General features: G+C 55.4%; 1 protein-coding gene across 3 annotated transcripts; it reads right to left on the bottom strand.

Moving 5' to 3' along the window:
- Positions 1-2923: 2923 nt before the first annotated feature.
- On the bottom strand, positions 2924-12149 carry ZNF319 (zinc finger protein 319). Of its 3 annotated transcripts, none has more exons than XM_053987378.1 (2): positions 11942-12149; positions 2924-10504 (listed from the first exon to the last, which is right to left on the bottom strand). In XM_053987378.1, exon 2 carries the CDS (start codon positions 10131-10133, stop codon positions 8472-8474), a length of 1662 nt encoding a protein of 553 aa, XP_053843353.1. In that variant the 5' UTR covers positions 10134-10504; positions 11942-12149; the 3' UTR covers positions 2924-8471. The 3 variants fall into 3 exon arrangements, with proteins under 3 accessions (XP_053843353.1, XP_053843352.1, XP_053843354.1); XM_053987377.1 differs by having other exon boundaries at positions 11932-12149; XM_053987379.1 differs by lacking the exon at positions 11942-12149 and adding an exon at positions 10981-11635.
- Positions 12150-12219: the final 70 nt, after the last annotated feature.

The raw sequence follows: 12219 nt of genomic DNA on the forward strand, positions 1-12219 counted from the left end.
AAGCTGAACAGTAATTTGAACAGAATTTTTTAATGAGGAAGTTCATGTCCTAACACACACATCCCCTCTTTCTGCTCCTACAAAACAACTCTGCTCTGCCACCTTTCAGCCACACCCCAGGGACACGGTGGCTGCTGGGGCAGGTACCTGCTGGGGGCTCTGGCAAGGGCAGCAAAGGCATCCAGCAGTGGCTGCTGGGGTGTTGATAGGGTAGGTAAAAGTAAGATGTTGCAGAGCAGGGATTCAGCTGTCCAAGCTCTGGCTGCTTGGTCTTTTTGGGTCCCTTCCTTCCCTTTGTGAAGCAGCTCCAGGCTGGGATACAGCACCAGTGAGCCAAGGGATGCTGCACATTCCCCTTCTTAGGTACTGAACAAGAGCTGGGGGCTCTCATCCAGCTCAAACTGGGGCTGGCACTTGCTGCTGCCCCTATGAAGGGCTGCGCTCTGCCCAAAATGAAGGCTCAGGAGCACCTCAGACAGCCCTCAGTTGATACCTGTGAAGGGCAAAAGAAAGCAGATCCCTGAGCTCCTTCCAGCCCGGCCAGGAGACTGCACAGGAGTTTCAATCCCAGTTACACACATGATCCCACATGCAGCAGGTAGAGGCTGGAAGCTGCTCAGCACTGGGGTCTTTGAATTAACCCCTCATGCAGCTTTCAGACAGGCAGGACATCTTCAGTTCCCTTGAGATGGCTCACTGGGGGCTCTCCAAAGCCTGGCTCCTTAAATCTAGGCTGGGGTTTGCAGGAAGGGTGATGTGTGTCCTCAGCTCTTTGCTTGCCTGCACCTCCATGCACTCTCCCAGAGACCTCCACACCCCACAGCTGGACACAGTGGCTGTAAATCACCTCCTGAGGCCTGACAGCCAGAAACCAATTAAATTACCTTGTAACTCACTGGGTACAAGGGATTAAGGAGCTGCGAACGCCCTGGGAACAGCAAGGAAAAGCTGCCAGTGCCGTGCAGCCGAGGCATTTCCACACATGCTTTGGCATTCTCACAGGTCCCAAAAAAGCCCAGGGTCCACGTACACAACTGAACCCAAAGAATCCTGGAAAAAAAACCCTGAGGCTGCAGCAAGCCCCCCTTGTCAGCCAAATGCTCCCCCCTCGACATGAGATTGTGCAGCTGTAAAATCCTGGACCATATCCCTGTCCTTGGTCTGGAAAAGAAAGTGGAGGGCAGAGGCTGTTCCTCTGCCAGGTCTGAACAAGAAATGAGCAGAAACATTTGTGGGTCCCCACAAAACTAGCTGCTGAAAGAAACAGGAACAAGTAGCCAGGATTTGCCTTCAAAGACATGAAAGAGCTGGCAGCCTTATGCATCCTGCTGCATTGCAGGCACCCAGCGGTGCCACCACCTGTTGTGGGAGTTCCTTTTGCCAGCCAGCAAAGGGCCTTAGTCTGATGTCGAAGAGCAAGAAGGGCGCAGACCCCGGCCTCATTTGGAGCAGGGAGCACCGTGGCCTTTCCTTCCCCCCAGCAGCTGATCAAAGCTCCACATTACCCAGCCCTCGCAGCATCACTCCTGATGGACCAGCACAGCTCATCCTCCGGCTCTTTCGGATCACCAAACCCCCCTGTGATGTGAGAGGTGGCCCTGCAAAAATCCCAGCCGCGTCCCTCGCCTCCATCGCTGCCACTTACCCCTGCAGCTCAGCACTACCTCTCTGGGAAGCCTCCCCTGGGATGTGTGGGCTCCCTTGGCCACTGCAGCTCGCCACTGATCCCCCCAGCCCACCTCAATCGGCTCAGGGCTCTGCGAGGATTAGCCCTGTGCTGCCTGCAAATGGGATTACTGGCACCCAGCTGTCCTGAGTGCCCTGGCTTCCAGCAGCCAGCCTGGCTTAGGTGCAGGGTCCTGCAAGATAAACCCCAAAATCAAACAGGTTTGAGCACGCTCAAAATCCCTGGAGCCACCAAAGCTACCCCAGGCACTCACCGGCAGCGCTGTGGGGAAGGCAGTCGTCTCACCCATGTGCAGGTGGGTGCAGGGATGTGCAGAGGAGCAGCAGTGGAGCTGCTGAAACCCCGTGGGGTGACACAAGGTGATGTGCCAAGGGTGCTCCACCCACAGCTCTGCCCCAGCTCCAGAACAACGACAGCAAATCTGCGCTGGGTTGGGCTAAGCCTCCCCTTGCTGAGCCTGCCAATGGCTGCTTGATCCATTTACCTCCAGCCCTGCACGACTGCCAGCTTTTCCCACTGCCCCTAATCTTGGCCACAGTGACACCCTGGAATCCAGGTACCAGTACGGCTTCTCTGCCCCATGTCCAGCCTTGTTTCTGCATCCCAGAGCTCCCTGGAGCAGCGCCGGAGCTTCCTGACCTGCTTCCTCCTTCCCTGGCTCCATGGGTGTCTCCATCCTGGTGGGCAACAAGTACCCATGGTGCCTGGCCCCGGCACCTCTGTAGTGGGCTCCTCTCTTGCTATCACAGGATGGGGGATGCAGAACAAACCCCCAGGAGAAGCCTGAACAGTTGAATGTGGGGCTGGGATCCCAGAGCACAACATGCAGCAGCTTCTGCTCCCTGAACAGCTGCTCCTTTCTGGCAGGAAGAGACTCCTGCCTGCTCCTGCCCTGAGGCTCCCAGGGAGGAGTTTTGCCCTGGGGAGGGATCATTCCAATTCTAGCAGGGGCAAACCCACTCAGCATACTCTGCTTGTGTTTGTTTTCGGCCCCTGGGAGCCTGCTCGTACCCTGCATCTTCTGATTACCAGGAAGATGAACCACCAATTCTACTTCAAAAAAGTTCAGGGGAAAGAAAGAAAACAGAAAAAAAAAAAAAAAAAAAAAAACCCAAAAAAAACCCCAAAAACCACAACAAAAAACCAAGCAGAACCAGACAGAGCACAAAGACAGATGAGGAGGCAGTGCTTGGCACATGGCCTCCACTCCAGAAACCTTACACACCCACAGGAAGGTATAAATAACTATAAATTTATTAGTAAAGCAAAACCATTTGACACTCACACAGAAGAGCGGGATGTGTTATTACAATATATATACACACATACATGGAGTATCATCTTAGAAACACATGGAGAGCAGTGTTAAAGGCACTGCAAGCCACACAAACCTCAGCAACCTTGGCTGCAACTTCCAACAGCCCCGGGAACTCTACCGGAGTCATGACCACGGGTTGGGAGGCACCCAAGAATCTCACTGACCATGAAGCCCCTCAGTTCCACGGCTTGGAGGCACTCAGAAACAAGCCCACAGTCCAGCTCCCATCTGTGGTCCTGCTCTCCCCACTGAGCATCCCAGGCACACTGTGAGAGCAGCATCTTCACATCCAGAAAGTGCCAGAGGCAGCTGCCAGGAGATGCTGCAGAGGAAGCCAGGCAGCTGGGGAGAAGCTGGGTGCTCACCTGGGCCTGGGGGGAGCTGCCAGCCCCAAGCATCACTGGCCTGCCCTTATTTAATCTCAGCATTTCACCTGCATGCACAGGAACCCTCCCACAGGAGAGGAGGAACCACCCAATGGAGAAAGAGTCAAACTCTGAAGTATAACAAGAAGGTTTTGCCTATTTTTTAATGGTCAGGCTTCAGATGCAGCCTGGACTTGATGGTAAATACCCAAGGGAAGTGCAGAAAGTGTTCTCCTCCCTCCTCTTCTCCCTGCAAGGGCAGGCTTGAGTGCCCAGAGATGGTCCCAAAACACTGTCAGAGGATGCTTTCCCCTTTGTCTCCCAGTCCAGCACATGGGCCCCAAGACCAGAGCGTGAACATCTTCCCACCCAGACTGCAGAGATGGCATCTGCTCACCAGAGAGCTGGCATGCCCACCTGAGCGTCCCCTGGTCCCAGTGGTGTCCATGCCACAGCTAACTCAGCTCAGCTGCCTGCTTGATGCACACAGCTGCTCCACAGCACTCCCAGGGGAACCAAGTGCACTGTCTGAGCCCACCCCAGGGCCATGACATCTCCCCAGGAATGTCTGACAGTCCTTCACTGACTCGATCCCAGCCTTGCAGATGGAAATGGCAGCTCCCACCCCAGTCCCCATTTCCTACAGCTCTGTTCTGGCTCTTGGTCCTGGCTTGGATTCACTTGTCAGACATGGGCAGGATCCCATGCCAAGCTGCCAGGTGACAGGCATTGTCCATGCCCAGTGAAATAGATGGCCTGCTGTGGGGAAGGACCACAAGCACCCACTGGACTCCAGCAAGACTCAGGTCCTAAACACCTGATCTCACCATCAGTGGTTTGGTATCACCGGGATCCAGCCTCAGCCTGGAAAGGAATTTGGGGCTGGGGAGAGCAGAGGGAGGTGGGAATGAAGGAAGAGACTTCACAATCAGTATGGAAGAAGGAATGAAAACAAACCACTGTCTACAAATAAAGAACTGAACAAAGAGAAAAGAAGCTGAAAATATTAAAAGTGTAAGCTGTGGAAGGGAAGGGGCTGACACAGCTAATGGCATCCTGTAGGTAGGGTCAGGGGAAGTGAAGATCAGTAAAAGCCCAGGTTACAGACTACCTTTTCCTGGACCCAGGAGGCCAGAGGAACAGCAGCCCTGGAAAGCAGGACTTATGTCCTGGAGAACACCCACACAACCTCTGCCCAACCTAACCCTCCTCTCCACCTACTCAGCAGCATCCTATGCTCAGGCTGCCAGCCAAGGAGGACCACCCTTTGGGAGGGACCCCCGCTACCCAGCCCCTCAGCATCCTCAGGTGGGCTGCCAACCAGTCTTGACCTGGCTCGAGCACTTGCCACAGGGCTGATGGCACACCAGCTCCAGCACAGCACTCTTTGAGGTGCTGCAGGGCAGTGAGGAATGCAAGAGGCCAAGCAGAGGCAGGAGCCTGAAAGTTGCTTGAAATAACACCAGAAGTGAAGTGCAACAGGTACAGGGTAGAGACATGGTTTACTCCCCAAAGGGCTTTGGCCCCAGCTGCTCTTTGGTTTGAAAAGGAAACACCAGCAGTCAGCAGAGAGCCCTGCAGTGTGATGCCCCAGGGACATCAGCTCCCAGGCCAGCCTGTGCCTCCCCACACAGCAGCACAGTGCCCCTGACACTCATGTGCCTCCTGCTACTTCCACCACCTCCCACCTCACTGGAAAAAACACGACCTCAAGGCACAGCAATGGAGGTGGACCTGCTTCCCCCACCCCTGTAGGCAACACTGCTGCTTCCAACTAGAAAATGCTTCTATAAAAATATACCCAAAGCTCTCTGTGGCCACTCAGTGCCCACCCCACTCAGGTCCTCCACCTGCAAGCTCCAGCTGCATGTTCTCCATGGGCTTCAGCTGGATTTGGGCTGTTGCAGGACAGCAAATGAAGCAAAAGACTGAGTCACCAGGGACTCACAGCCAGTCCTAATAATGATGTTCTAATCCTGCACCATGATGTTTTTGAACCTGGAGGCACCTATTCACCAGCTGATGACCTGGACCTGGGCCCATCCCTGCCAAGCTCCCCACAGCATCCCCTCCCTCCCTGGCATGGGGTCCCATGCACACAGCCCTGATGAGTCTCTCTGCCCAGGGCACTGCTCGGCCATTGCCACATCCTAGGCAGAGCCATAGCTCCTCACTGGGATGTCCAGGACTTTCCCAGCTGCTCAGCAGAAGAGAAACACCCCCCAACAGTCCCTATGTCCAGCTGTACCAAGGGGACAGGATCTAGCAGCTCCATGGCCCTGCACAGCGTGGGGCTGTGTCTGGGGCTCACCACCATCCTCCTCTGCTCCAAGTGCCAGGCAGCCACTGAGGCAGCTCCCCTGGGCTCCTGGGGAGGGAAGAGAGCAGGGCACAGCCAGCTGATGATTTCTCCAAACTCTCCTCTAGCCAACAGCTGCCCAGAAAGAAACAACAGAGCCACAACAGCCCATGGAGGCTGCAGCTGACTCTATCTCACACCCTCCTCCTAGCAAAGATGAGTCTCTCTGCAAGCTCTGAGCCTGGGCACTGATCCTGGCTGCCAGTGCTGTGCCCAAGTGCTCAGGGTGACCACTGAACTCCTGGCAGCTGTGCTGGGCAAGAGCAGAGGAACCATGGCCCCAGGCAGGAACAGAGCATGGGTTCAGGTGGGTGCCACAGTCCTCACCTGGTCCCACATTCGCAGCCTCCATCACCACCAAGCCCTTCTGTAAAGACAGGATTAGCCTTCCTTTGTTTGGACTCTCTTTTACTCCTACAGTAAAGCATACACTGAACTTACTACATACTAAACAGCAAAAACCAGCTACCTAGAACTAAAGAGCTCTTTAAAAATCCAGGTTACCACATCTCTCTTTTTTTTTTAAAGATTCAGTATGACATCAAGTTAAACTATACAGTATTTTTAATGAATTTTAACAAACTGTTTTTTTTTTTAAAAAAAAGGTAAAACAAAAAAAAAAAGAGGAAAAAGAAACACAGATGGAAAACTTGGTAGGAAGTTCTACATCTTTGAGGCAGCACAAAGTAAGATAACCATCATGGGTCCCTCTTCCTTAGGCAGCAGAGAGCACAGTCTGTTTTAATCACCTTAAAGTTGCACATGAAGCCCCAGGGTCTACCCTGTCACTTTCCTGTCCCAACCCCTGAAAATGCACCCTGTTCCCCCTCACCATGCTGGAAATGGAAAACTAAAGCCTTTCTCCACCTTTCAGACAAGTGTCCCCCAACAGAGATGCAGGCCCAGTCCCTCTGCAAGGTTAATCTGCCTACACTTGCCATGGACAACAGTTATTAACCTTGTCCTAATCACTTGTGCAGCACATACTGGCTGCTGCTCACTACAACCTCACAAGAGCACCAGCCAACACCACAGATGAGCTGAGGCTAGCAGGGACCTCTGAAGACCATCAGGTCCAACTCCATGCTTGCAGAGGGTCAGCTACAGCAGGTTGTCCAGGACCATCTCCAGCCAGGGACTGAACATCTCCACAGATGGATACTTAATATCTCCAAAGATGGAGGGGGAAAGCTGGGGGACAACCTAGTAGGCACATCCTCAACCTTCAAGGCATCTAACTGACATGCAATGGATCTCTTGGACATGAGAAGCCAGCAAATTCCTGCAGAGGAAAACACCTGAGGCTGCATCAACCTTGCTAGGGGAGATTTATTTTTAAGTGATGTTTACAAGAAGTGTGCAAAACCTGAAAAATACAGACGAGGTAAAGAAAGGGCAAAGGGGTAAAACAGGACTCCTGCAAGAGGGGAAAAATAGACTTCTCCTTTACCCACTGCTAACTTTGCCCTCCCCATGGAGCTGAGCCTGCAGTCCAGAAAGGATTCTCCTGGCTCGCTCTGGTTCCTCCAGCAAATCAGACACCAAGCCCCTGGCATGTGCCATGGGTTACTGCTGGCCATGGCAACACCTCACAGTTGTAGGTTATTGTAGTGTTCATCTCACCCCTTAGTGTTGGAGCTGTGACAGCCCATTGCCTGACCCTGCTGGAGGTACCACTGTCAGCCCAAGGGGTGCTCAAGGGGCTGGAGGCAAGGCTCAGCAGGAGGGATAAGTCCCTTGGGAAGCAGCTCTTGAATGCCAGGCTTTTGGTCGGGAGCAGAGTATGAATGCTGTAACAGAATCATAGAACTGTTAGGGCTGGAAGGACCATTGGAGATTATCTAGTCCAACCCCCCTGCTAAGTTAGGGTCACCTAAAGCAGGTTACACAGAAGTATGTCCAGGTGGGTTCTGAATGTCTCCAGAGAGGGAGACTCCATGACCTCCTGCCAGGCAGACAGTCCCAGTGCTCTTTGCCATGCTTTCTGGTGGCAGCACAGTGCTTCCTACAGCTCCCTGTGCAGCTGGCAGGGACAGGGGGCAGGCAGGCTCACTCAGAACCCTTGCAGAGTGTGACAGCTAGCAACTGCAAAAGCAGCAATGCCAAAGTGCTTTTTGGAGCTGTGAAGCCCCATGGCTTTTCCCTTTCAACACTCTAGAAGGAGGGAGAGCAGGGGAGGTTGGGGCAGTCAATCAACAGTAACAATCTGAAATGATGCCCTCAACTGAGCCTGGACCAAGTTGGGAGACCCCAGCAGCAGAAACCTGCCATCTCTAGGCCAAGCAGCACACCCTAGGAGAAGGGAGGGCTGGCTCTGCCTTGCTCCTAAACCCTCTCCAGAAGGAGAGTCACACCATCCTCACCACCAACCCTGCCAGGCAGGGCAGGGGAAAAAGGCTGCACACAAAGAGCTGGTGCCTGCAATAGACAGCTGAGCTCCCAGGACTGGAAGTGCAGGTACAGCACAAACTACAGTCCAGGGAACACCAGGCATCTACAGGCATAGTTTCCTCTCTCCACCTCCCTCCTTTCCTTTCCACCCCTTTGAGATGTCCACATCATCTGTTGCTACTTTGATACAGGTGGCATATCTGAGGCCAGAGGAAAATTTACCTGCCCACACACTGTACCCTCCCTTTCCCCCACACTCCTTGGAGGTTGCCAACAACTGAGGAGAGGGAAGGGAAGGCCAAGGCTCGGGAATGTCCCATGCAAGCTGAAAGCCACCGTGGGGCGGGAGGCTCATGGCAAGCAGGCAGCCACCTGGTAGGCACCCTCGGCCGTGTGCTGGACGCTGTGCTCCTGCAGCAGGCCCAAGTCCAGGAACCGTTCCCCACACCACATGCACTTGTACTGCTGCTCCCGGGCGTGCACGCTGTGGTGCTTGTTGAGGTGCTCGCGCTGCTTGAAGGCCTTCTCGCAGGAGGAGCACTTGTAGGGCTTCTCGCCCGTGTGCACGCGCCGGTGGCGCTGCAGGTCCGACGCGTACTTGAACCGCTTTTCACAGTCGGGGCACTTGAGGGGCTTCTCGCGGGCTGGGTCGCAGCGGTGCTGCACGAACTCCGAGGAGGAGAAGAAACGTCTCTCGCAGAGCGTGCACTTGAGCGGCTTCTCGGCGCAGTGGGCCAGCTGGTGCTTCTGCAGAGCCGAGGCCCGCTTGTAGGACTTGTTGCACACCGCGCACTTGAAGGGCCGCTCCGCGTTCTGCACGCACTTGTGCCGCAGCAGTTCCGAGGACTGGTTGAAGCCTTTCTGGCACACGTTGCACTTGAAGAGGTTCTCTATGCCGTGCACGTGCTGGTGGTACACCAAGTGCGAGGGCTGCACGAAGCCCTTCTCGCACAGGTTGCACTTGAAGCGCTCCTCGGCCTTGTGCGTGCGGCGGTGGCGCATGAGCGCGTACTGCTGCTTGAAGCTCATCTGGCACAGGTCGCACTTGAAGGGCCGCTCCTCGCTGTGCGTGCGCTCGTGCTGCCGCAGGTCCGAGGGACGCTTGAAGGCCTTCTGGCACTCCCCGCAGCGGAAGGGCCGCTCCCCGCTGGGCGTGCAGGGGTGCTGCAGCAGCTCCGAGGATTCCTTGAAGTGCAGCTCGCAGACGTTGCACTTGAAGAGGTGCTCCCCCGAGTGTGCGTACATGTGGCGCACCAGGTGGGAGCGGTGCTTGAAGGTCTTCTCGCACACCGTGCACTTGTAGGGCCGCTCCGAGCTGTGCGTCCGTTTGTGGTGCACCAGGTGGGAGGACTGGCTGAAGCTCTTGTCACACAGCGTGCACTTGTACGGCTTCTCACCCGTGTGGATGCGCTCGTGCCGGGACAGCTCCGAGAGGTGCTTGAAGGTTTTCTGACAGATGGAGCAGCTGTAGGGCTTCTCCGAGGGGTCGAGAGGCTGTGAATGCTCTACCTCGGGAGGCTTGTAGGTCTTCTCACAGATAGAGCACTTCATGGCGTTGCCGTTGTGGACATTGTGGTGCTGCGCCAGCGAGGTCAGGAGGGAGAAGCCCATCTTGCAAACCCCGCACACAAAGGGCTTCTGCTCCACCTGGATACACTGGTGTTCAAGGAGGTCAGTGGCCTGGTGGAAGATCTTCAGGCACTGGGTACACTGGAAAGAGCGGTCATGGCTTGGCAAGCACTGGTGCTCATGGGGGTTGGAGAGGTGAGCAAGGTCATGGCCACACACACCGCACTTGTGGGATGGCTCTCCAGCCTGGATGGGGGCGTGCTGGTGGTGCTGCAGTCCGGGGTCCGGCTGGAGCAGGATGCCGTACACGGCACAGCCCAGGGGGTTGTCAGCAGTGCTGGGAGGGATGGAGTGCTCTGGGAGGGCGGCTGCCCCAGCGTGGTGCTGCTGCGGTGGCGGCGGCTGCTGTGGTTGCTGCTGTTGCTGCTGCCAGCTTTCTGACATGCTTGGGAAAAAAAATGGGATTTTAGCAGTGATAGCTTCAGCTTCCCGGATGAAAGGGTTCAAGTAAAAGCAAGACCAAAAGATTCTGAGATCCTGATTCCCTGTAAATGATCCCCTCAAGCTGAGGCCAGAAAAGCCAGCCCACAGCCAGGATCCTGGGAAAAAAAGAGGTGAAGAGACTCCAGAGCCTCCTCCTTAGACCAGCACAGGTTCTTTATGGACTGATTTGGTCTGACTTTTCCTTCTTTTGGACAGAGGAACAGGAGGCAGAGGCAAGTGCCTTGAAGACGAGAGGAGGCCCTTCTCTGTGCTGGCTGCGATGTGCTCACACTTGCGGAGGGCACAGGAAGCAACCCAGGGAGCAGCTCTCTCTGCAAGAAAGAAGACAGCTCATGTCAGGTCTTAGAAGAAACATGGGCAATTCTCTATCAACCTTCTCCCATGGCTCTCTTTGAAAACTCTCCTGCATCCCTGCAAAGCTACCAGGAAGCCAGTGTGGAACTGGAGGCCACTTGCTACTGTGCAAAGGGCCTGGGACAAGGAGTTCTCAGCCTGGAAAGGGCTGGGCTCTGCCCAGACACAGCCAGGCACACGTTTGGGTGTTGTGCTCTCACAAGAGGCAGCACAACTGCCCAGGGCCCGCTCAGCTCAGCCTTGAGTGGGTCACTGGATCTCCAGCAGTGCTGTGGCACTGTCCGAGAACATCGGTCTGTCTGCGCAGGCTATGCACAAACACCGTGCAATCAAGGGTTAGATTTTACACGTGCCAATGCAGATCCTAACAGCTCCCACCCCAGGTGAAACAGCTCTGTGAAACGGTTCTGCTCTTGGATATCGAGCCCATTACCCAAGGGATGTATGCAAAGCATTTCCCTCTCTCTAGGCAGCGCTTGTAGATTGGAAGAGCCAGAGAGCTCAGGAGAATATTTGCCCTCAGTGTTATCCTATCCTCAGACAGATCACAGAACCCACAGGCATCACTCTGTGAAGATAAAAGAAGAGTTAAAGCAGTGGCTTAGCTGAACCTCCTACAAAACCATGTAATAAAAGTACACTAAAGCCAACCAACCTATGCCTGCAGCCTGGCCTTGCTACAGAGCATCATCAGGCTTGTGCTGACTGACAACTTCCAGCCTTTTAGAGATGTCCAATAAAAGCTGACACCAACTTAGAGAAGAATAAGACCCACCAGCAAACAGCAGACAGCAGCAGTGTCAACACACCTCAAGAGAGAAGGTGCAAGCCCTGGTGAGCAGCAGCCACCAACACTCCCGGGCCTTGAGCCCCCAGCCCCATAAGAGAACCCCTATATCTGTGTCAAACCACCTGCCCCCAGGGTAAGGAAATACTTGGTCCACAAGAGTATTTTTATGTTTAAAACTATGCAATAAAGAGCACCAGGGAATCCCACTTCCCAGCATCCACACCTCCACCGGCACTCAGTAGACTGGGTTGAGCTCCACAGCTCAGGTAGTGCGGGACCCACCTCTGACCGTGGGGACACTTCATTATTTTGTGCTCCAGCAGTTTCGGGCAGTAAAGCCCCCAAAGGCGCCATCGCAGCCCTGCCCGCACGCAGGATGCCCTCCTTCTCCTACAGAGCTCACCTTGATGAAGCGAGGGCTCGCAGTGACGGTACCTGCACCCGAGCTCGGCGGGACATCAAACTTCAGCCCAGCCCGGGAGCCACCTTCCCCCGCACACACCGCGAACCGTGGCAGGATGAACCCACCGGCGACGCATCCCGGCCTAACGGGGAGGGAAGACTGTGCTCCTCGCAGGGAAGAGCGATACCAACCTTGGCTTACCGAGGGCTCTGCGCGGGGACCCGCGTCGGCGCCAGCTCCAGCCTAACTCATCCCTCCGTGGGAGGTGGGAAGCGACAACCATTTAGGGAGCGCGGTCGGGAGCGCAGAGGTACTTTCAAACTGGCGAGGCGGCCTGCTCGGCATGGCCCGGCTGCTCCCGCCGGGCCCGGGCCGCCTCAGGGCCGCGGGGCGCGGGGGCGGCCGGGGAGCTCGCAGGCCACCAGCAGCCGCCGCCGCCGCAGCCCGCGGCCAGGCCCGGCCCGCCGCTCGCCGCTCCC

Source organism: Vidua macroura, chromosome 11 (genome assembly GCF_024509145.1).
Source record: "Vidua macroura isolate BioBank_ID:100142 chromosome 11, ASM2450914v1, whole genome shotgun sequence".
Classification (NCBI taxonomy): Eukaryota; Metazoa; Chordata; class Aves; order Passeriformes; family Viduidae; genus Vidua; species Vidua macroura.